General features: G+C 41.8%; 1 protein-coding gene across 1 annotated transcript in view; it reads left to right on the forward strand.

Moving 5' to 3' along the window:
• The first annotated feature begins 1,749 nt into the window (after positions 1-1,749).
• The window catches only part of LOC149254923 (thioredoxin-1-like), a 239,112-nt gene continuing 215,525 nt past the window's right edge, over positions 1,750-25,336 (forward strand). Inside the window, exon 1 of the mRNA XM_089457144.1 lies at positions 1,750-2,215. Coding sequence (XP_089313270.1) covers positions 2,005-2,215 — 211 coding nt within the window. The 5' untranslated portion in view covers positions 1,750-2,004. The remainder of the gene's footprint in view (positions 2,216-25,336) is intronic.

Raw genomic sequence — 25,336 nt, forward strand, 5'->3', positions numbered from 1 at the left:
GTGATTCATATATATTTGTTGGCAACATGTTGGTGATATTATAGTTGGGTTGTCATGGTTTATATGCTAGTTATTTTATGGTTATATGTTGTTCATATCATGTGTATCTTCTATGGCTCTTGTCATGAATTGTTTAACTATTGATTAGTGGATGAATATATGGACTAATAAGTGTTGTTGCAGGTAAGTGGAGAGGGAATAAGGCCTTCTTGGTGATTCTGAGATGAATTTCATACTTTTATGACCAAACATGCATTCATGACACCAAACATGCATTCATGACCTGTAGCTTACATGTTTGGCATGTGTTTGACAAAATGTCTGTTATGTTCTAGGCAGTCTATGTAAAGTTCTACCTTCAAGTTTGTATATTTAGCCTTGTTGTCATGATATTAATGATTTTAAGAAGTTTAAGGAAGTTCAGGGCAGTAGTCTAGAGGCTGACCTGGAATTGAGGTTATGATCTCGGGACCACACCCTCTAAACTGGACAATTTGGGTCACAACCACACCCAGATAGGTTTGTGAGCGTTGTTGGAGGCCTTCAACCACATGGAGGCCTTTTCATGCATGCAGTTGGGGGTTAAGTTGTGTGAAAATGAGCCCCAACTCAGGGTTTGGTCACTTGGGGTGGTTCTTTGGTCCTTGAGTGTCCCTGTAGCCCTGAGGAATGTTGTGAGTTGTTAGTCGGTGGTCAGTTGTAGGCCCCACTTCGTTAACTGGAGCTAGGAGGTCGGGCCATGTCATAGTAACTCTTCGTCTCATGTTTAACATGGCAAGGCGGTGAAATTGGACAAATGTGGGAAGAGATGGTTACATTTAAAGACAAGAAGCTTCTTGTCCTTGAAAATGAGTGAAGTGTTCACCCTAAATGTTGAGCATATCAATTTATTAAAAACACAATTTTTTCTAAAAATTATCAACACTAAAAAATTATAATATTACAAAAACATCAACCTAAAAAAAATTGATTTCTTTCATATACATTAAAAATTTAAGTGTCTAAATTTCAATATAATAACATTAAAAGTAAAAAATTATGTTATTAGAAAAACATCATCAATTTTAAACTTCACCTCTCTCCCAATAAACTTATAAGCTTTGAGGAAAAAAAACAAAACTACATAAAATATAGTAAAAACTTCAAATTATCTTTCTTAAAATATAACTAAAAAAAATCTAAAATTTATATAATTTAGTCCCTAATGAAAACAAAAATAATTTCCTTTAAAAGTATTTTTAATACATTAATGTAATAATAATGAATGTTATAATCTCAATTTAATTTATGAAATTCAAACTAATTTATTTTTTTATTAAAATTTAAATTCATATCAAAACAAATATCCAAATAAGTAATCTAAAGATTTTTGCTTTTTATTTTGTTTTATTCGAATATTTTAGCTTTTTATTTTATTTTCTTTATTCGAATTTTGAAAACTAAATTATTCTAACATTCACCCTTTTTCCTTTCGGGAGACTTAGAAACATTTACTTACATCATCATCTTTATGATAATTCGCCTCAAATTAAATCAAAAAAATATTATTAATATACTCTTTCTTCTTCTTCTCTTTCTTTTTTTTTTTTTTTTTTTATAAAATTCTAAAATTATTTTTATATAAATAATTTAAAATATCTAAGTGAAAATAAATTTAATTTAAATTATTAATATTTTTACCACAAACCTTTATTTTTATTTATTAATATTATTTACCATTTATTTCGATATAAAACGAACCAAATTCTCTCTTTGCTATAGAAACACATGCGCATCATTGCAAGTTCATTTTTTATCTGCATTTGAAATCCAGTTCCCACGCTATATTTTCTGTTATGTTTCAGGAATGTTATAGGAGATCGAGTTAGCGCTTTTTTTCTACCCCTTAAACCCTTTCGACCTACTGCTCCCAGAGGACTTGCCTGATTTTCTTCTTGTAAATTTTGTTCATATTTCAATTGCATTGAAACACGATACAGTACAAATCCTTCAATTTACTCCGTAATGGGGTCCAGAGTCTTGCAGACCATTGCTCGTGGGTGCTCACTCAAAACCCCAAATCCTATTCGGTCACTTTATTTATGCTCTGCTGCCAAAATCCACTCATCTTCGAACTCTTCGTCAGCTCTTCAGCGTCCTCCTGCTTCTCAGATTTGGCAGCATAAGCCATGGAGCCCTTCTTGGGCAAGTACGAGACCTTTAAGTGCTTCTTCAGGTAGGTCTTTTTGTATCATTCGTAATATTTTTACAGTGTCATATATAATGAATTAAATTGCTGCCACGTTGAGCTCCTCATTGAAAACATGATTACTTAGTCAAAGTTTCTCCCTGCCAACCGTAGGGAGGTGTTTATTAACATCAAGAGAAACCCACTTCAAGGCAATATTCTTTTAAATCCTATTTGCACAAGTTTTGCACCTGAAGCAATCCAATGTGCGAGGTTTTCATTTAAAAACATGAAAGCATACATGAGCAAATATCCATGCTAAAATTGTGTGTTTTGTTATAAAGCCCAAGGTTTAGAAATTCGGACAGAAATGATGCATTTGGGAAACTAGAACGTTATAATGAATGTCATAGCTCTGAAATGTAGCTGTAAATTGCACTTTGCGCAGGTGCAATGCACAATATTTTGTGACTTGCTTTCCAATAACAGTACAGGGTATGATTAAGTATAAGACATTCCATATACAAGGATAGATATTAAACACTGATAAAACACTAGAACTGAATGCCTTTAGTATGGCCCTCACTAGTGTAGTTTTAGCTCTTTTGAAATGCCACCCACTTATCCTAATTGGACATGTTTTTGGCTACCACTAAGCTTACTTATTAAACGACTTGTGAAAACTGGATAGGCTAGGAATCAAATCCAGAAGCTGCCCTTGGCCAACGGCCTGCTCTACCACTGAGCTTCATCCCATTTAAAGAATGGGCAAACATACTGGTTTTTTATCATGGTGTGGATTGTTCTCTCGAACATTCCACCGCCAAAGAACACTATGGCTCAGGCCTCCCAGCCATCGGCAACCAACTTGGCTCTGATACTGTATTGAAAATTGGACATGCTAGGAATCAAAGCTAGTATCCAACTTTGGCTGATAGGCTTGTTTACCACTGAGATTATCACACTTTTTCTGACCGGCCACCATACTGGTTCCTTATCAAGCAGTGGTTTGCTACGTCCAACACTGTTGTCCTGAAAATTGTCTTAGAGTGAGGTATTATGGTAGCCATGTTTGGGAGAAATGGAGAATATACAGAATAAGAAAAGGGTTAAATGTGATACAGGCAAAAATTCAAAGAGAAAAAATGGCAAAATTAAAAAAATTCATGCTGTAAAGTCTCACAAACACCATGGATCACCAATGTTTGATGAAGATTCCACAGGAAGTAAGAGCAATAGAGGAGACAACTAGGTTGATAATCATTTGAATATGAGAATATGCTGCAAACAGCAGATAAGATATGATAAGATAAAATAATTTTATTAATATCCAACACATAACACAAAAGTAGGTCAACGGGACTAAAAGAGTACACCCAGTGTGTGAAAATTCCTTGAAAAAGCAGCAACTGGAAATATCTCTTCTGACTGATAAATTAATTATGCAGTTTTTTTTGTTAATGGAAAAATAAAGAAATATTCACGCTGCAATTTCTTCACAAATAAACACTGCGGAAGATAAACTGGAAACTGAGAAAATACTGACACCAAGGTTGCTTGGGAGCGGGAGCAGAAGTGGGAGCAGGGAGCGACATTTTCAAAAGCTCCTGATTCGGGAGCGAATTTTTATAAAATATATATTTTAATGTATTTTGATGCATATATGTCAACAAAAGCATGCAGAATGATGAATTAGATATAAAAAGCATAAAAACGTGGATTGAACCATATAACATCAATCATCTAGAAGTTATAATCTTCATCAACCACATCCAAAAGGTAGGAACATACAACATATCAAGTCTCATGATTCATCAATCTTAAAGTTTCAAGGTTTCAAAATTCGATATATAACATTTGTCATCATTGATCACTAAAGTTGTAACTTGTATTTGTAACTGCTACTATTACCAAGTAACCAAATTATAACAAAGACTATCTAACATGAAATGGAATGTTTCGACTTTCAACTTTCACGAAACATCATATTCATAATTCATTACCAATGAGTTATAATTGCCAACTTCAAACTCCAAACTTAAATTGTCATTTATAGTTTACAAAAAATATCATAATAAATATGAAAGAGTCAACAGTTATAAAAACTACTTCAAACCAATGTTTTAAAACTTCGACTCCGACTCCGACTCGGCCGAGGGTCGACTCCGACTCTGACTCCGACTCGGTATCGACTCGGCCGGCTCGATTTCAATGACTCGATCGTTGTAAAAAATACATTAAATATTTATTTTTTATAAAAACACATAATTTTAAAGATTTTCTTTCATGTTTCCAAACACACAGCATTAGAATATAGATAGAAGACAACATATTATCAAAGTAGGCTCATGAATATATCCATTATATCAAAATGGCACCCAGTGCATTGTCCAATACATACACGATGATGATATAGAGATCAAAACAAAAACAAATAACCAAGGAGGCTATAAATGGCCTCTACAACAAAACTCTGTGACCAGTACTACTGGCTACTGCTAGAGTTGCCAACATCATTTGGCTCAGTGCTACTTGGGAGCGGGAGCGAAAGTGGGGAGCAAGAGCGAAAACGGGAGCTGGAGCGACATTTTCAGAAGCTCCTGGTTTGGGAGCGAATCCTGGAGAAGTTCGACAACCAATGTCACTAACATCAAGGTACAAAGAGGGATTGGTGCTCTTGGTTAAATACGAATTCCATACCTTAATACATGACAAAATTCAATGGAAACATTGCAATCCTCCAATCTTGAAATCCTGAAAATCTGATAAGTCTGCTGAATTTTGAATGAAATCTAAAATTCTACTTTCTCCATATGAAATCCAATGAGGCCGGAATCACTCTCAAACATCCTGAGTCATTTCATGGTAATGTTAAAAATTTAAGTAAAAGGATGAAAATGAAGATTAAGGAGTGCCACTTTTACTTTAAGAATTTAACATTACAATGAAATTTGAGTAGCATATCAATACTAGGAGAGGTGAATGGACCCCAAATAGCACTTAACCAATTGAGAAAACACCTTGGAGTCCCCAACAATCAGCTAAATGTTAAAAAGTTCCAAAAAAATTAGAAAAATCGCTGTTTTTTGTGGGGACTGGCTAGATTTAATGACTCGGCCGAGTAGATGTGGAAACGGCCGGGTTGACCGAGTCATGATTGACTCGGCCGAGTCATGCAATAACTCAGCGAGTCAGTCATGACTCGGCCTCCCGAACTGGTTTTTCTGCCGAGTCATAAAATTCTTCAATGACTTGGATCAACTCGGCCGTTTCGGATTCGATTCGGCCGAATTTTAAAACTATGCTTCAAACTAGAAAAGACAAGTAAATCTATCATCTATTTCTAATGCTTGGGCTTCTTGCCACCATGAGAAATGTCTAATTTTTGAGAAAGCATGTAGAATGATGAATTAGTTATAAAAAGCATAAAAACATGGATTAAACCATATAACATCAATCATTTAGTAGTTACAATCTTCATCAACCACAGGTCCACAAGTTACAAGTTTTGATTTATATAGCATGTAAGGGTGCACATAACCAAAATAGCATCGAGTGCAATCCATCTCTAAACCGAAAATACATCAACAAACAGGCTCTAGATGGCCTCTAGCATCCAAAAAAATCATGCTACAACAAATAGCTACATATCATCAACATCATTGCCTATTTTGGGATCTTTGTCATTAATATCACCCTCTAAGCATTAACATAAGATAGAAAAAATGTAGCATGTCAAGTCAATATTTTGTTTGAGTGATAGGTACATTTTTAATAGGGTCATGATAAAGGAGTTTGACAACCAATGTCTCTAACATCAAGGTACATAGTGGGATTGGTGCTCTTGATTAAATATGAGTTCCATACCCTAGTACATGACGAAATCCAATGGAAACATTGCAATCCCCCCAATCTCGAAATCCCAAAAAATTGATAAGTCTGTTGGATTTTGAGTGAAATCTAAAATTCTACCTTCTCCATATGAAATCCAATGAGGTCAGAACAACTCTCAAACATCTTGAGTCATTTCATGGTAATGTTAAAAATAAGTAAAAGGATGAAAATGAAAGATAAAGGAGAATGTCACTTTTACTTTAATAATTTAACATTACCATGAATTTCATATCAATACTAGGGCCATAGGTTTGATCATTAGGAAGCCCTAGTCAAAGATTCTTGGTTCTTTGAAAAAATTGCGTTCAGAACGTGTTTGCAATTTTTTTTTGCGAAAAAGGCTAGGGAGTGATTTTTTTTAGGGAGCACGATTCGAGAGCGGATTTGGGGGGGGGGGGGCCCGCTCCCTCGCAACCCTGACGGCACACACACACAAAAGAATGACATAATTATTTTTGGACAAATGTCCCCGGAAAAACCCAATGTGGGAAAATCGATGTAACAACTGAGGGTTTTATTATTATGCAGCAGTGAGAAATTTTGAGTACCACTGGATGCCCAAAATTGACAATCCACAGCAAAATATCTTGCAAAATTATAAGAGAGAATTTTCTTTCTCTATGGGCAATCCTAAGAAAACCCAACTCAGAAAATCTAACTGTCCAAGACCCTTGCGTGGCTCTGCGTAGCCTATAACTCGCACTTCCTGGAATTGCCTCAAGTCTGATGTCCTGCTTGCTGCTGCTAGTGGAACTAATCCTCTGACCTTCTGGAATACTTTCCCGATTGTTATTTTTTGTAGCATCTGATGTGATCAAGCCACAAAATTTGGTGGAGAGGCTAGAATACATGTGATCTCCAAAACCCATAAATTGTTTCTGGAAATTCCGCCTAGAAGTGTCTCAACTAGATTATTCGTTGTTTTTTATATATTTCTTAAGTCTAAACTTAGGGAATATGGTTAATTAATCAATATTAATTGAGATAAGGCGAGATTAGTCTAGAAACTCACATGGATCGATCCAGAGATGATACTAGCCATCATTTATGTTTTAATCTTGGCCATTGGTGCTCCAACAGTGGATTATAAGAGGAGGTCGATGTGGTGATGGAGAAAGCACTTGAACAGTTCGATTTCTTGGTAGATCAATTTCCAGAGTATCAGCAGTCAATTGCGAGAGAAAGCCAGAGATCAAAGCAGTGAGTGAGGGGCAGAGACAGTTATCCGAAGGAAGATTTCCAGATCTAGAGGCAGCAACAAGAGGGCCGAGTTATCCCAGTGAGGTAGCGTGGTAGCTTTAGAGAGGGCAGCTCGATTTGCTGGAGAGAAAATCGTTCTCAGTTCCAGAGGTCGGGTAGAGGTTCCAAAAGGCTGGAGAGACTATTTCCTCAGCAGCTAGAGGCAGAACGACTTCATCAGAGATTGGTTGGAGGCTTGACGTCAAGCAAACTGCACAGAGGATGACGCAGAGGGTCAGAGGGCCGAGTTTCTGAAGGCAGGTTGTGTCGGGATTGCTGGTGGAGGAAGGGTAAATTCCCTTCAATAATTTTGCCCAAAATTTCTTGCTGTGGATTGCCAGTTTCAGGCATCCAGATTGTACTCAGATTTTCACTACTGCATAATAATAAAAACTCTCACTACTGCACTAGTTTTCCCAATTCAGGGTTTTCGAGGACATTTGTCCAAAAATAATTGTCTCATATTTTATGTGTGTGTGCTAGCATTTCTCAGTTTCTAGCGTATTATTTTTCTGCAGTATTTTATTTGTGAATGTTGCAGTGTGTTTATTTCGATATTTGCCGTAGCAGATAAATTGTTAAATTAATTAACAATTAGGAACAATAATTCCAGTTGTTGCAATAGGATTCCAATTTGGAATTTTCACACCGGTCACTGGCTATTGAATCATACCCCTGCTAAGCCAAATCAAACTGCCACTCTAAATCTGCTTGCATAAACCTCTGCCCAACCAGTAGTGGAATAATGCTGCCTCTTGCTGCTGGCTCTCAGGAACTGGAAAGCTTCCTCTGGACTCACTGTTTCTGCCGCTCTAACACTTGCTACTCGATCATTGGCTCAATCTTGCTGCTCGATCGCCTGCACTGCAAAATCGAACTGTCCAGACCACCGAGTATCTGCAATGGTGTGTTCTCCATCTACCCATCGACCTCTATAATCTCCAGTTAGGACTCCAACGATCACGATTAAAACTTAATCGATGGTTGAGATCATCTTTGAGTCGACTCGTGTGAGTTTCTAGAATATTCTCACCTTTCTCAATTAATTCTTATTAATTAATCGATTTCTTTAAGTTAGATGTTAGGCATTTTTAATTATCGATCAATTAATTTAATTGAGCTATCTCTAGGTGGAATTTCCAGAAACAATTTCTGGGTTTTGGAGAACTTATGTGTTTTAGCCTCTCTGCAAAATCTTGAGACTAGAACACCATCTGATGCTACAAAAATTAACACTCCCTCTTAGTGAGGAAGGTGTTCTAGTGTTGCACTGCTACAACACCTTGTCTCTGCATCATCCTCCCATACACGCTGCTGATGTCTGACATGAAACTCTACTGGAAATGCTTGCGCTGCTCCCTTAGCCACAATGCTGCTCCCTTAGTCACATTGTTGCTTCTTCAGTCGTTATGATGTTCCCTTAGTCATTGCGTTGTTCCCTCAGTCACTAGTCATCAACCACTGTGTCAACTTTGATTCATCTGCCATTGACTGTAGCTGAACCAAAATGCTGCATTTGCGCTGTTGCTGACATTGCACGGTACATCCTAAACTGTTTCGAACTCTGCATCTGCGTTGCAACACCTATCCCTCTCACTGTTGCTGCTGTTACTGCAACAATTGCAACTAAGAAGTATCCAAAATACTAATCAACTATGTCTCTGTGTTGCAACTGTCTCTTGAGCACTTGACTTCTACTAGCCTCTACACTGTTTACTAAGGAATCTGCATTGCTATTGACTCTGCTACTGAGCCTCCTACCCTATTATTAACACTGCTCTGTGCTCTTCAATATTAGACTACAACTATTCTGCGACTGTCACTCTGGAATTTGATTGTATCAACTGACCTTGATCCTCCTGCTACTAGTGGGCCCCTGTAGCAAGGGTAATGAGTCTGATCTCCCCAGATCCAGAAGTACTAGCTTCCATATCGTCGCTCCCTCTGAAACTAGACTCCCTCTAAGTCTCAATCTCCCTTTGGGAAATCTCTCTGCTCCCTCCTGGCAACTCGCACTATCCTCTTGTATTAGAAATTGGACTGCACAACTCTACATTGGGAATCTCTATTGGTTGGAACTGCACCTAAATCCTGTAATTGGGCAATTCGCATTGCTTGTGTCACTGCAACTAGTTCTGCAACTGTCCCTTGAGTACTAATTGCAACTAGCTATGTAATAGTCATCTGAATAACTAACTGCACCTGCTGACACTGAACCTGCTACTATGATATTGTGGGCTCTTGTAGCAAAGGTGATGATCCTGCTGCAACAACTGGAACTGATCTAACTGATCTCATTGCTACTTCTGCACTGGATCCTGCCCATCTAGCACATTGGAGTTTCATACTCCTCCTCTTGGATTTGGTGCCCCACTACCTCCTTTCGAGCCTTGCCCCTTACTGGGACCTTTCTTCGCTTTGCAACTCGCACTTCCTTCGGCACTCGTCTCCCGCAACTGGAAGTCGATTTGCTGCCCAAATCCCCATTTTGGCTAACTCGTATGACCTCCTTTGGCAATCTTGTACGACCATCTTTGGGAAGCTACAAAATCTCTGAAACTCAAATACTGGAGAAATAAACATGAATCTCCTCCCTTTCCTGCTCGACTTCCTGCATTGCTACTTGCACTCCTTCATGAAATGCACAGCTCTGCTCTGCGACTATTGGAAATCACATATTTTTGAACTAGAAACCCTCTGAGAGAAAGTCCCTCTGTGTGTGTACTTTTCCTTCCACCAGGCACTGATTCTGCTGGAAACCTGCTGCAAACCCTCTGTGCCTAGACAAGAATATGCTTTGCGAAAATACTAAGTTGCTGCTCCCTTTGCTTGTTGGAATCGCTTTCCTGGACAAGTCGAATTTTCTGCCACCCTGCAACTGAAAATCGAACCCTCTGTGCAGCAATTCGCACTGCCTGGCTAGGCACTACACAACCCTTGAATATTTCGGCTTGTTGCTCCCTTTGAACAACGAAATTTTCTCTCTTCCGCCTATGAGCTTTCTGCCTGTCAAATATGCTTTGATACCATGTGAAAATTCCTTGAAAAAGCAACAACTGGAAATATATCTTCTAATTGATAAATTAATTATGCAATTTATTTTGTTAATGGCAAAAAAACGAAATATTCACACTGCAATTTCCTCACAAATAAATGTTGCAGAAGATAAATTGGAAACTGAGAAAATACTGACACACACACACAAAAGAATGATAGTTATATTTGGACAAATGTCCTTGGGAAAACCCAATGTGGGAAAATTGGTACAGTAGTTGAGGGTTTTATTTTTATGCAGCAGTGAGAAATTACGAGTACAACTGGATGCCCAAAACTGGCAATACACAACAAAATATCTAGAAAAATTATTAGAGAGAATTTTCTCTCTCCACATGTAATCCCGACAAAACCTAGCTCATAAAATCTAGCTGTCCAAGACCCTTGCACAGGCCTCTGTGCTGTCTCTGCGCAACTTGTAACTCACACTTCCCGGAACTCCCTCCATGTCTGATGTCTCGCTTGCTGTTGCTACTGGAACTGATCCTTCGGCCTTATGGAAGACTTTCCTGGTCATTGGCTACTAAATCAAGCCCCTGCTCAGCCAAATTGAACTGTCACTTTGAAGCTGCATGCGCAGACCTCTACGCAACCTTTAGTGGAATAATGTTGCCTCTTGCTGCTGGCTCTCCGAAACTAGAAAAATTTCTCCATACTCACTGTCTTGCTGCTTTGACACCTGCTACTTGATCACTGGCTCAATCTTGTTTCTGGATCACCTGCACTGCAAAATCGAACTGCCCATACCACTGAGTGTCTACACTGGTGCGTTCTCCATCTACCCATTGGCCTCTTCTTATAATCTCCAGTTGGGATTCCAATGGCCACGATTAAAACTTAATTGATGGTTGAGATCATCTTTGAGTCGACCAATGTGAGTTTCCAGAGAATTTTAGCCTTTTTCAATTAATTCCTATTAATTAATCGATTTCCCTAAATTAGACTTTAGGCATTTTTAATTATCGATCAATTAATTTAATTGAGCTATCTCTAGGTGGAATTTCCACAAAGTATCGAGACTAGAACACCATACGATGCTACAAAAAATCACATTGTCGGTGTAAAGTGAGAGGGGAAAACCAACTCCTAAACAATACTGAATCTAGGACAAGATAAAGAAGTAAGAAATAAATGTCCAGATAGAACCAAATGTTGAACAAAATAAAGTGCTCAATAGATCTAGATCATTTTTTGGTTTATCTTTATTTTTTTAATGTTTGGGTCAGTGTTCAATCATCAAACCACAGCCTGCCACAACTGTTAGAAAAATTGTAATATTTAGACAGTGACATCAAAGAAAGTTCTAAACATTGGTTTTAGAATCTCTCCTTTGTACTGTAACCGAACAATATTAAATTTAACACCATAGGATCAATACCCTGGGATAGTCCATATCCACAACACATGTTATGTAATACGAAGTAATTAAACATAAACTGCTCAACATACACATTGTTGAAGTTTCTAAGTCTAACAGTTAGAAACCCTCCATGTACTTTTTGATTTATTCCTTCCTACTTGTTGTGATTAATTAACAAGTTATTTACCATGTAAACACTGAAAATAAACGCAAGTACATGCTCAACACATTACAGATCATCAACTGAAGGAAACAAAAACAAACACACAAATGAGACCGTTATTTTTGGACTAATGTCCTAGGAAATACCCAATGCGGGAAAACCGGTGCAACTATTTGAGGGTTTGATTTATTACGCAGTTTCAAAATACAATTTGGGTGTCAAATCCAGCTCACCCAACAGAGAAAAATCTCGGCAATAGTACCTCTCCTTTGGAGATATATGCTCTGGCTGAAACCTCGGATAAACACTCCGACAACTCCTCAACTCCAATCTACCCCATGGAAAACCCTAGCGTCAGCGTCTAGGGACTGTGTCAGCCTCTTCTGCCCTCTGCATCAGCTTTCCCGACAGTTCCGGCAGTTCCCGGCAGTTTCAGCAGTTCTCGACTGTTCTGGCTTTTGCCCTCTGCGTCAGCTTTCCTGGCAGTTCCGGCTTCTGCCCTCTGCGTCAGCTTTCTTGACAGTCCTGACAGCTCTCGGCAGTTCTGGCTATTCCCGGTAGTTTTGGCAGTTCCTGACAGTTATGGCTGTTCCCTGCAGTTTCGGCTTCTGCCCTCTGCGTCAGCTTTCCCGGCTGTTGTGCTGATCCTCTCGACACTATCTCTGCCTCTCTGCTTCTGTATTCACTGCCCCTCAGCTGCAACTCCAGATCACTCTCTCAACTTTCTCAGCAAACCCAGCCCCAGAAAGTCGAAATCTTGATCTCTTGGTGTGTTCTCCAAGTGACCCTCAAGCCTCCTCTTATACTTTTCTCGTTGACAGATCAATGGCCGAGATTAAGTCCCTAATCAACGACTAAGATTAGATCTGGCTTGATCCATGACTTTTGGACCATTCTAACACAATTTTATATTAATTCACATTAATATTTTAATTTCCCTAAGTTTAGACATAGGGACTCCATTAAAAATATTAATTATTTTAATATCTCCCAAACTGTTTAGAATCTGCCCAAACCCTTTCTCGGTATTGGAGATCACATGTGCCTTAGCCTCTCCTCCAATTTCGTGGCTAGAGCACATCCGATGCTACCCCAAATCAACACTCCCTCTTAGCGAGGACTGTGCTCTAGTAATACTCCTCACTGAGCATCACTCTGATCATCCGGCATCGGTCCCTATGCTGATGCTAGGCCTGCTGCCTAACATCCTCTACACTGCTGCATCTTGTACTGCTACCCATGGCCCTACCACTGCCACTGCTGCATCCGTACTGCAACTTCCTCTTCATCCGTGTTGCTGCCCATGGCCCTGCCACTGCCACTGCTGCATCTGCACTGCAAGTCCCTCATCATGCTGCATCGTGCTGCCCATAGCACTACCACTGCAACCCAGTTACTAAGAAGTAAGTAACTGATCTCCCAACTTTGACATCTCAGTGAGGCTAGAAACTCTCCTGATGTTGAAGCTCCCTTTGTCACTGACAAGTGCTCCCTCTCTGACCTCTGTGCTGCTGCAACAACTCCCTGCATCTCGCACCGTTGCACACCTCTTTGTGCCATCCTACACTGGTGCAACACTCCCGTGCCTTTCGCACTGTTGCAGCTTGCTAGCCTCGCGCTGTCGTGGGAATCCTGCATTGTAGCTCTCTCTGCTGCTCCATTCTCATCCGTCTCTACCGATATCCGCCAATCCTGCTACTCCTCTTCAGGGCTCCTATAGCCAGGTATAATCCAAGAGGTTGGGTACCTTAAAGATCTTGCCCCTCATCTTTTGTAGTCCTCCCGACTACAGCTCGATGTCTCCCCACTTTTGCCCAAGTGGTGTGTGTGCACTCATGGCACAGACATCATCTATCTCCACTTCCTTCTCTGCCCTTGCTGGCGCTGCCTTGGTCTCGGAAGCCTCTCCCTTTCTCTTCTTCCTCGGACACTGTGTCGCATAATGACCCACCTCCCCACAGTGGAAGCATTTGACCTTGGAGAGGTCCTTCTTCTTTCGCTTTTCTTGCTTACCCTCAGATGCTAGGGCAACATCCACCTCCTCCTCCTTGATTCTGATCCCCTTGCTATTGCTTCTTGTCTTGGTCACCCTCCTGATCTCTTCTTGGTGAAGAGCCGCCCACATTTCCTCCCAATCTGGAAGGGTCGCCCTGCCCAGTATGCTCTGGACAAATACCTCCCAGTCTTCTGAGACTGCATTCAGGGCTGTTCTCACCATCAACTCTGGATTTGGTGTGGCCCCTATCGAAGTCAGTGGATCTCGGATCTCCTTCAATCGACCGAGGAAGGTGTCGATCTGTTCTCCCTTCTGCATTTGGTATGATCGCAGCTGATTTTCTAGGAGCATCTTCTTTTGCACAAAAGTATGTTGATACAACTTGGTCAGGGCCTCCCACATCTCCCGTGCCATATTCTTCTCGACAATATGTGGTACTATATGATCCTTGACCTCGTCAAGAATGATACTCTTGGCCCTCACCATTGCTTCCTCATACCTGTCATTGTCAGCTTGGTCAACTTGGACCGCTATCGTCTTCAAGGCGAAGTGCTTGACATGATTTCTGTCAAGTATGGGTAAGATTCTGGCCTTCCAGACTACGAAGTTTGAGGCTCCGTCTAGTCTGTCCTGGTCTCTTACTCCGTGTAGTGCCATTTCGCTACTCTTCTACTTCCCTCTTGGAAGTTCTCGATGTGACTCCCTCTGAGCCTCGATTTCCCTCCTGGAAATCCTTTTGCCGATGTCGAGATGCCCCCTACTTTGATCGTCTGTGCAACTGCACCACTGATCTGGATTTCTCAGCTAGAAACCCTCGGTAGCAACTCCCTCCTCCTGGGCCTTGTCCTGTTAGGTACTGTTTTGACAACATTACCCCATCAGCTCCACTCTGCAACTTATCCACAGCCTCCTAAACCCCAGCAACCTGAAGGTGAGAGCTCCTAGGCTTTGCGCAGTCCCAACACCGACAAACTAGCTCCCTAAGCCAACTGCGTTAGCCCTCCTGGCCTCTGAGTGGCTCTATGTGAGCTTGTATTTGCCTCCCTCAGCCTCTACATAGCCTCTTCTTGGCCCGAACTTGATGACGCAGACATTTCGTCACCCTTTCCTTGCTGTTTTGCTGCTAGGAACAACTTCTGTCACTCGGGACAACTGTTTTCTGCTACTGTTGCTCTGCTCGACTGATGTCCTCAGTTCTCCTGTGATTTGCAACAACGCTCTGATACCATGTTAAAGTTTCTAAGTCTAACAGTTAGAAACCCTCCATGTACTTTCTGATTTATTCCTTCCTACTTGTTTTGATTAATTAACAAGTTATTTACCATGTAAATACTGAAAATAAACATAAGTACATGCTCAACGCATTACAGATCATCCACTGAAGGAAACAGAAACAAGAACACAAATGACACCGTTATTTTTGGACTAATGTCCCCGGAAAAACCCAATGTGGGAAAACCGATGCAGTTATCTGAGGGTTTGATTTATTAAGCAGTTTCAAAATACAATCTGTGTGCCAAATCTGGCTCACTCAACAGAGAAAAATCTCGGTAGTAGTACCTCTCCTTTGGAGACAGATGCTCCGACTAAAACCCCAGATAAACACTCCGATAGCTCCTCAGCTCCAGTCTGCCCCACAAAAAACCCTAGCGTCAGCCTCTAGGGATTGTGTCAGACTCTTCTGCCCTCTGCGTCAGCCTCTTCTGCCCTTTGCGTCAGCTTTCCCGATAGTTTCGGCTGTTCCCGACAGTTCCGGCTTCTGCCCTCTACGTCAGCTTTCTTGGCAGTTCCGGCTGTTCCCGACAGTTCCGGCTTCTACCCTCTGCGTTAGCCTTCCCGGCAGTTTCGACTGTTCTCGGCAGCTTCGGCTTCTGCGCTCTGCGTCAGCTTTCTCGACAGTTCCCGACAGTTCCGACTTTTGCCCTTTGCGTCAGCTTTCTCGGTTATTGTGTTGATCCTCCTGGCACTATCTCTGCCTCTCTGCTTCTGTATTCACTGCCCCTCAACTGCAACTCCAGATCACTCTCTCAACTTTTTCAGCAAACCCAGCCCCAGAAAGTCAAAATCTTGATCTCTTGGTGTGTTCTCCAAGTGACCCTCAAGCCTCCTCTTATACTTTTCTTGTTGACAGATCAACAATCGAGATTAAGTCCCTAATCAACGGCTAAGATTAGATCTAGCTTGATCCATGACTTTTGGACCATTCTAACACAATTTTATATTAATTCACATTAATATTTTAATTTCCCTAACTTTAGACTTAGGGACTCCATAAAAAATATTAATTATTTTAATATCTCCCAAACTGTTTAGAATCCGCCCAAACCCTTTCTCAGTATTGGAGATCTCATGTGCCTTAGCCTCTCCAACAATTTCATGGCTAGAGCACATTCGATGCTACCCAAAATCAACACACACGTCTGCTAACTCAGAAGAAAAGTCATCTCTTCCTTCAAGGTTTGACACCTGCTACTTGATTACTGGCTCAATCTTGTTGCTAGATCACCCGCACTTCAAAATTGAACTGTCCAGAACACTGAGTATTTGCACTGGTGTGTTCTCCGTCTACCCATCAACCTCTATAATCTCCAATTAGGACTCCAACGACCACGATTAAAACTTAATCGATGGTTGAGATCATCTTCGAGTTGATCTGTGTGAGTTTCTAAAGAATTCTCACATTTCTCAATTAATTCCTATTAATTAATCGATTTCCTTAAGTTAGATATTAGGGATTTTTAATTATCGATTAGTTAATTTAATTGAGCTATCTGTAGGTGGAATTTCCAGAAACAATTTCTAGGTTTTGGAGAACTTATGTGTTTTAGCCTCTCTGCAAAATCTCGAGACTAGAACACCATCTGGTGCTACAAAAACTAACACTCCCTCTTAGTGAGGAAGGTGTTCTAGTGCTGAATTGCTACAACACCTTGCCTCTGCATCATCCTCACATACACGCTGTTGATGTCTGACAGGAAACTCTGTTGGAAATCATTGCACTGCTCCCTCAGCCACAGTGCTGCTCCCTTAGTCACATTGTTGCTTCTTCAGTCACTGTGCTGTTCCCTTAGTCATTGCGTTGTTCCCTCAGTCACTAGCCATCAACCACTGTGTTAACTCTGATTCATTTGCCATTGACTGTAACTGAACCAAAATGATGCATCTGCGCTGCTGCTGGCACTGCACAGTACATCCTATACTGCTGGCAACTTTGCATCTGCGTTGCAACTCCTATCCCTCTCACTGTTGCTGCTGCTACTGCAACAACTGTAACTAAGAAGTATCCAAAATACTGAATCAGCTATGTCTCTGTGCTGCAACTGTCTCCTGAGCATCTGACTACTACTAGCCTCTACACTATTTACTGAGGAATCTGTGTTGCTGCTGACTCTGCTACTGAGCCTCCTACCTTGCTATTAACACTTCTCTGCGCTCTTCAGTATTTGACTGCAACTAGTCTGCGACTGTCACTCTGGAAATTGATTGCATCAACTGACCTTGATCCTCCTGCTACTGAATATTGTGGGCCCTTGTAGCAAGGGTAATGATCCACGAGGAAACACCATCCGATGCTTGCCTCATTGGAACCTGTCCCAATCTCTACACAACTCTAGGACTAAAGCTCCATATTGCCCCACCTCACTCCTGGAGGTATAGCTGCAAACATGGCGAAATCTAATCTACTCATACTGCTACTGCTATTGCTCTGCTGATGCTTCCTCACTACTATCGCAACTACTACAATAATGAGTCTGATATCCCCAGATCCAGAAGTACTAGCTTACATAGCGTTGCTCCCTTTGAAACTAGACTCCCTCTGAGTCTCAATCTCCTTTTGGGAAATCTCTTTGCTCCCTCCTGGCAACTCGCACTGTCCTCTTGTATTAGAAATTGGATTGCACAACTCTACACTGGGAATCTCTACTGGCTGGAACTGCACCTACATCCTGCAGTTGGGCAATTCACACTGCCTGTGTCATTGCAACTAGTTCTGCAACTGTCTCTTGAGTACTGATTGCAACTAGCTATGTAATAGTCCTCTGAATAACTGAATGCACCTGCTGACACTGAACCTGCTACTATGATATTGTGGGCTCCTGTAGCAAAGGTGATGATCCTGCTGCAACTACTGGAACTGATCTAACTGATCTCCTTGCTACTTCTGCACTGGATCTTGCTCATCCAGCACATTGGAGTTTCATACTCCTCCTCTTGGATCTGGTGCCCCACTACCTCCTTTTGAGCCTTGTCGCCTACTAGAAATTTCTTTGCTTTGCAACTCGCACTTCCTTCGACACTCGTCTCCCGCAACTAGAAGTCGATTTGCTGCCCAAATCCCCATTCTGGCTAACTCGTACGACCTCCCTCGGCAATCTTGTATGACCATCTTTGGGAAGCTACAAAATCTGCGAAACTCAAATACTAGAGAAATAAACATGAATCTCCTCCCTTTCCTACTCAGCTTCCTGCATTGCTACTCACACTCCCTCATGGAATACGCAGATCTGCTCTGTTGCTACTGGAAATCACTAATTTTTGAACTAGAAACCCTTTGAGAGAAATTCCCTGTGTGTGTGCACTTTCTCTTCCACCAGGGACTGATTCTGCTATGGGAACCTGTTGTAAACCCTCTGTGCCTAGACAAGAATTTGCTTTGCGAAAATGCTAAGTTGTTGCTCCCTCTGCTTGTTGGAATCGCTGTCTTGGACAAGTCGAATTTTCTGCCACCTTGCAACTGAAAATCAAACCCTCTATCTAGCAATTCACACTGCCTGGCTAGGCACTACACAACCCCTGAAAATTTCGGCTTGTTGCTCCCTCTGAACAACAAAATTTTCTTTCTTCTGCATATGAACTTTCCGCTTGTCAAATATGCTTTGATATCATGTGAAAATTCCTTGAAAAAGCAACAACTTGAAATATCTCTTCTAACTAATAAATTAATTATGCAATTTATTTTGTTAATGGCGAAATAACGAAATATTCACATTGCAATTTCTTCACAAATAAACGTTGCAGAAGATAAACTGGAAACTGAGAAAATACTAACACACACACACAAAAGAATGACAGTTATTTTTGGTCAAATGCCCCTGGAAAAACCCATGTGGGAAAACCGATGCAGCAGTGAGAAATTCTGAGTACAACTGGATGCCCAAAACTTGCAATCCACAATAACATATCTGGAAAAATTATTAGAGAGAATTTTCTCTCTCCATAGGTAATCCTGACAAAACCTAGCTCATAAAATCTAGCTGTCCAAGACCCATGTGCAGACCTTTGTGCTGTCTCTACGTAACCTGTAACTCGCGCTTCCCAGAACTCCCTCCATGTCTGACGTCCTACTTGCTGTTGCTACTGGAACTGATCCTCCGACCTTCTATAAGACTTTCTTGGTCACTGACTACTAAATCAAGCCCCTGCTTAGCCAAATCGAACTGTCACTTTGACGCTGTCTGCGCAGACCTCTAGTGGAATAATGCCTCCTCTTGTTGCTGGCTCTACGGAACTGGAAAACTTCCTCTAGACTCATTGTCTCTGCCGCTTTGACACCTGCTACTTGATCACTGGCTCAATCTTGCTGCTGGATCACCCGCACTGCAAAATTGAACTGCCCATACCACTGAGTATCTACACTGGTGCGTTCTCCATCTACCCATTGGCATGTTCTTATAATCTCTAGTTGGGATTCCAATGGCCACGATTAAAACTTAATTGATGGTTGAGATCATCTTTGAGTCGATCCGTGTGAGTTTCTAGAGAATTCTCATATTTTTCAATTAATTCCTATTAATTAATCGCTTTCCCTAAGTTAGACTTTAGGCATTTTTAATTGTCGATCGATTAATTTAATTGAGCTATCTCTAGGTGGAATTTCCAGAAATGATTTTTGGGTTTTGGAGAATTCATGTGTTTTAGCCTCTCCACAAAGTCACGAGACTAGAACACCATATGATGCTACAAAAACTCACATTGTCGGTGTAAAGTGGGAGGGGAAAAACAACTCCTAGAACAATACTGGAAGCAGGAAAAGATAAAGAAGTAAGAAATAAATGTCCAGCTAGAAGCCAAATGTTGAACAAAATAAAGTGCTCAATGGATTTGTTGATTTGGGGTAGCATCGGATGTGCTTTAGCCATGCAAATTGGTGGAGAGGCTAAAGCACATGAGATCTCCAAGACTCAGAAATGGTTTGGGTAGATTCTAACTGGTTTGGGAAATATTAAAATAATTAATATTTTTAATGGAGTTCCTAAGTCTAAACTTAGGAAAAATAAAATATTAATGGGTATTAATACAAAACTGGCTAGAAGGTTCCAAAAGTCATGGATCAAGCCAAATCTAATCTTAGTCGTTGATTAGAGATTTAATCTCGGTCGTTGAAGGACCAACGAGAAAAGTATAAGAAGAGGCTTGAGGGTCAGTTGGAGAACACATCAGAGTGATCAGTCATTCATTTTGCTAGAGCGGGGTTGCTAAGCAAAAGTGAATCAGTGATCAGCAGCGAGGGGCAGTGAGTATGAGGTAGAGAGGCAGGGACATAGCCAGTCCAGGCGACGCAGAGCCCAGTAGACACAGCGCAGAGGCTAGAGTGACTGCGTCATCCAGAAGGATTTCCAGGAGGGAAATCGGGACTCAGAGGGAGTCCAGAAGAGAACTTCTAGACGGGAAGTAGAGAGACTCAACAGGAGTCGAACCGAGAACTTCCAGGCGGGAGTAGAGAGACTCAACAAAATTCGAAGTAGAGAGACTTGGCGGAATCAACAGAGGAGCGGAGATGGCTGTGAATGGGCTGAGGGATCAGGATAGGCTGGACAGAGCGTCCAACTTTGTGGTCTGGAAGGCTAGGATCCTGCCCATTCTAGACAGATATCGCATCAAGGCCTTCGCCTTTAAAGTAGTGCCCAGTTGACCCGACTGAAAATGAGAAGTACGAGGAGGTAATGGCTAAGGCGAAGTGCATCATCCTTGATGGGGTCAAGGATCATGTGGTCCAACATATTGCCGAGAAAGAAACGACAAATGAGATGTGGGATACCCTGAAGAAATTGTACTAGAATACTTCCGTGCAGAGGAAGATGTTACTTGAGAATCAGCTGCGGTCATACCAAATGCAGAAGGGGGAGCAGATAGATCACTTCCTCGGTCGGTTGAAGGAAATCCAGGACTAGCTAACTTCCATAGGGGCCACACCTGATGAGGAGATGTTGGTGAGGACCACACTTAACACAGTCTCCGAGGAGTGGGAGACATTTATCCAGAGTATACTGGGCAGGGCGGATCTTCTAGATTGGGAAGAATTGTGGGTGGCTCTTCGCCAAGAAGATATCAAATGATTGAGCAAGACGGGGAGTAGCGGGAAAGGAGTGAGGATTAAGAAGGAAGAGGAAGAGGATGCAGTTCTAATATCTGCGGGAAAGCAAGAGAATAGAAAGAAGAAGGACCTCTCCAAGGTCAAGTGCTTCCATTGTCGAGAATTGGGTCACTATGCGAATTAGTGTCTGAGGAAGAAGAGTAAGGGAGAGGCTTCTGACGCCTGTAGTCAGGAGGACTACAGGCGATGAGGGGCAGGATCCTCGAGGTACCCAACCTCTTGGATTATACCTTGCTACGGGAGCCCCGAAGAGGAGTAGCGGGACTGGCGAATGTTGGTAGAGACGGATGCGGATGAAGCGGCAGAGAGTGCTACAGTGTAGGAGTTCCTGGGCAGCGCGAGGCTAGCAGGTTGCAACAGTGCGAGAGGCACGAGAGTGTTGCACCAGTGCAGGATGGCACAAAGATGTGTGCAACGGTGTGGGATGCAGGGAGTTGCAGTAGCAACATAGAGGTTAGTAGAGGGAGCACTTGTTAGTGGCAGAGAGAGCTTTAGCATTGGGAGCGTCTCTAGCCTGACAGGGATGTCAGAAGTTGTGTGGATCGGTTACTTCTCAGTAATTGAGTTGCAGTGTAGTAGCAGTATGCAGTAGCACGATGCAACATGATGAGAGGGGGATGCAGTGCAGATGCAGTGTTGGGAGGATTATCCAACAACAGCACAAATGCAGAGGGAGCTGCCGTACGGATGCAGTAGTGGCAGTGGCAGGGCCATGGGCAACAGTATAGGAGGCAGCAGTTGCAGAGGATGTTGGGCGGAGAGGCCTAACATCAACACAGGTACTGGTGCCAGATAATCAATGATGTTTAGTGAGGAGTATTACTAGAGCACAGTCCTCGCTAAGAGGGAGTGATGATTTGGGGTAGCATCAGATGTGTTTTAGCCAGTGAAACAGGAATCGCCGACTTTGGCGATTAATCGCGAGTCATACTCGGCTCGGCGGCTAAAAGATCCGATTGGAAACTCTGCGAGTCAACTCGCGTTGACCGAGTTTGACTCGTGGTCAACGCGAGTTTGACTCGCGAGTCTGGCGATTTAGCCGATTCTGCGTTTTTTTGGCGAGTCCCGCCAGTTTTTTTTATCGGGTTTTGGGTTTCGGATTATGGCGGTAAGGCGTTTATAACTATCTCAGTTACGTGATAGCGCTGTTTCATTGTTTCTAACTTTCTCACTGTCGATTGGCGCTGAATTTCTTTCTCATTTCAGGCTGAGGTTACCATACCAAGAGGTTGGGCGCATCTCTCTTTGCTGGCCAAGTATACCTTCCTTGCTAGCTGAGAGCTGAGTGTTAAAGTCGGGCCGAGTCCAGTTATTTTAGAGGCCCGAATTCATCCTAGTATGCTGCACGAGTTGCTGGAAAGGGTCACAATTCACTGGCTAAGTTGTCATCATATTATGCCGAGTTTATACCTGTTGTAGTGACCATGAACTCCCTGGTCTGTTGGCTGAGTGGACTGATATAAATATACAGTCTTTTGTGTAGGTTGAGTATTAAGAAAAGGGGTCGACCTGCTGCCGGTTTAGAAGACTATACAAACAACCTTGCACGGGACTGCTATCTCTGTGGAAAAGGGGCCGAGTTACAGTCATTTTATTCATAGTCCCGAGTCCGCAGAGCCGGATTGCTGAGTACCTGCGTGAGCCGCCTTCAGCCTTGAGGACCGAGGTAACCTGCGTGAAGTTTGAACGGTTACGTATTCCGCAGAGCCGGATTGCTGAGTACCTGCGTGAGCCGCCTTCAGCCTTGAGGACCGAGGTAACCTGCGTGAAGTTTGAACGGTTACGTATTCGGTATTGACAGTGACTTGACATATTAAGTTTTAACTTTTAACTTTTAACATATATATTATAAACTTAACAGTCTAAATCCCTGTGTCCCTTCAACACAGACAATACAATATTAAACTTTGCTGAGGAACGAGAATCAAACAGCCCAACCTCAAACCAAATAACAAGGAAGAGCAGACCTAGTGGGAGGCTCGAATTTCACTAGATTACTATGATCACACAACCCAGGCTTATACCTCTGCAGCATAAACACACAGACCCATACTATAAAGCTGCATCCGAAAGAAAATTTACCTTGGTTCCAAGACGATTGCTGGCCAGCTACCATTAGACGGGTGCATTGAAGTTTTGAACCTCCAATCCCTCCTCTGCCTTGTTTAAATAAGAAAGCTAAGCTACTCAGGGGGTACACAAACTGAGAGTGCCACCTTCAGAAAGATCATGCTGAGGCTCACCTCTATCCTGAAGCATATCCATCCATAATTTTGCTCCCCTTAGATGATGTACTGAGCATAATTCCCTCTTGAATTTATCATCACACCGCAATTGCATTAGCACCATCATCCCACTGCCATCGAATTCGAAATGACTTGCGCATATCCTAAAGTAAGGCACTGGATTATCAAGCCACAACTCGATAAATTGGCATCATATCTAACCGTTCTTGTCCAACAAGTGAATGCACCTTACACCTGGATACATGACCATATGGTCTGCTTATGTGGAAGACGTGCCTATGTCGAAAAACTATCAAAACAACAGAAATTGGATCTCAGAGCTGAGAACTTAATATTATCAAAATTCCTTCTCTGGATTGGAGGTGCCCTACTTTCCTAGGTAAACACTCTCTGTTCAGGTTGACAGTTGGAAGTTGGAACTCAGTATGTTCAGCAGAAGTCCCTTCATCTTCACATAAATCATGGTCTGGCCCTTATGTTGACCATGTCTTCTTGAATCTGCCTTATATTTGAACTACTAATGCTCTCATCCATGACCGAAGAAAGAGTTAACTGTTAAACAACAGTAGGGCAGCCAAAAGAGGTGCAGCCCTACAGAGAAAAATAAACCCCAGCACAAGTACACTAGAGAGAGAAATAATCCAGATTCCAAGCACAGGGTTCTGCTTTTATTGAAAGGCAACATTTCTATATGTTTACAACTTTACTGACATCTGTCTTCATTTAATTTTTTAAATTTCTAGCATATTTTAAATTTTTGGATCATTTTTAAATTTGATTTTTTGTTGTCTTTCACAGGAGCCACAAATTAAATAGAAGCCACGACTCCAAATCTTAACAGAAGCCACAAATTAAACACAAGTTCAAAGCAACAACAATGCCGAGAGAGATGGACTTTGCTTGGGCTTATTGTGACAAGATTCCCGGAAAATCCAAGCTCCTTTGTAAATTTTGCAAAAAGGAATGTAGTGGAGGCATTTATAGATTCAAGTTCCACCTTGCACAAATACCTGGCCATGATATAGGTCTTTGCGGCAAGGTTGACGACAATGTCAAATACCAAGCAGCCTTGGCCCTTGAGATGTTAGAGCAGCATAATGCCAAGAAAGCAAAGCAAAATACTGAAATAGGAACTGTTGGAGTTGATACTTTTTCTGCCACTAGCCCCATGTCACCTCAATCTGTTGAATCCTCAATGCCATTCCCAAGTTTTCCACACATGCCTCCAAGGCCAAGTCAAACTCAAAGCCATGCGAGTCCTTCAACTCCTTCCTTCAACACTGGAGGTGGAAACGTAAACACCTTTTTTGCTCCCCGCACAAAACCTGGTTCCCAACCTACCTTGGATGGCACTGGTTGGAAAAAAAAAATATATAGTCAGGCAAGGAAGGCCATTGCTAACTTTTGGTACTATTCTGACATACCTTTCCACTATGCCAGAAGTCCTTATTGGCAAGCTATGATTGATGCAATTGCTGTTGCAGGTCCAGGGTTCAAAGCCCCTACATCAGAGAGCCTTAGGACAAATATGTTGTTAGAGAGTGTTGAAGATGTCATGCTTGTGCTAGCTGAGTTTCATTCATCATGGGTAGAAACAGGGTGCACCATCATGAGTGTTGGATGGACAGATCAGAGGAATAGAACTTTAATAAATTTCCTTGTATTTTGTCCCGCAGGCACAATGTTTCTCAAATCAGTGGATGCTTCAGACAAGGTTAAGACTGCCCAACTTATCTGTGAAATGATGGAGGAAGTCGTTCAAGAAGTGGGAGAAGAACATGTTGTACAAATTGTCACCGATAATGCAGCTAATTATATGGCTGCTGGTAGACTTTTTGAGAT

Source organism: Pinus tabuliformis, chromosome 7, assembly GCF_031772625.1.
Source record: "Pinus tabuliformis cultivar Carrire ecotype Pingquan chromosome 7, CPIR1, whole genome shotgun sequence".
Taxonomy (NCBI): Eukaryota; Viridiplantae; Streptophyta; class Pinopsida; order Pinales; family Pinaceae; genus Pinus; species Pinus tabuliformis.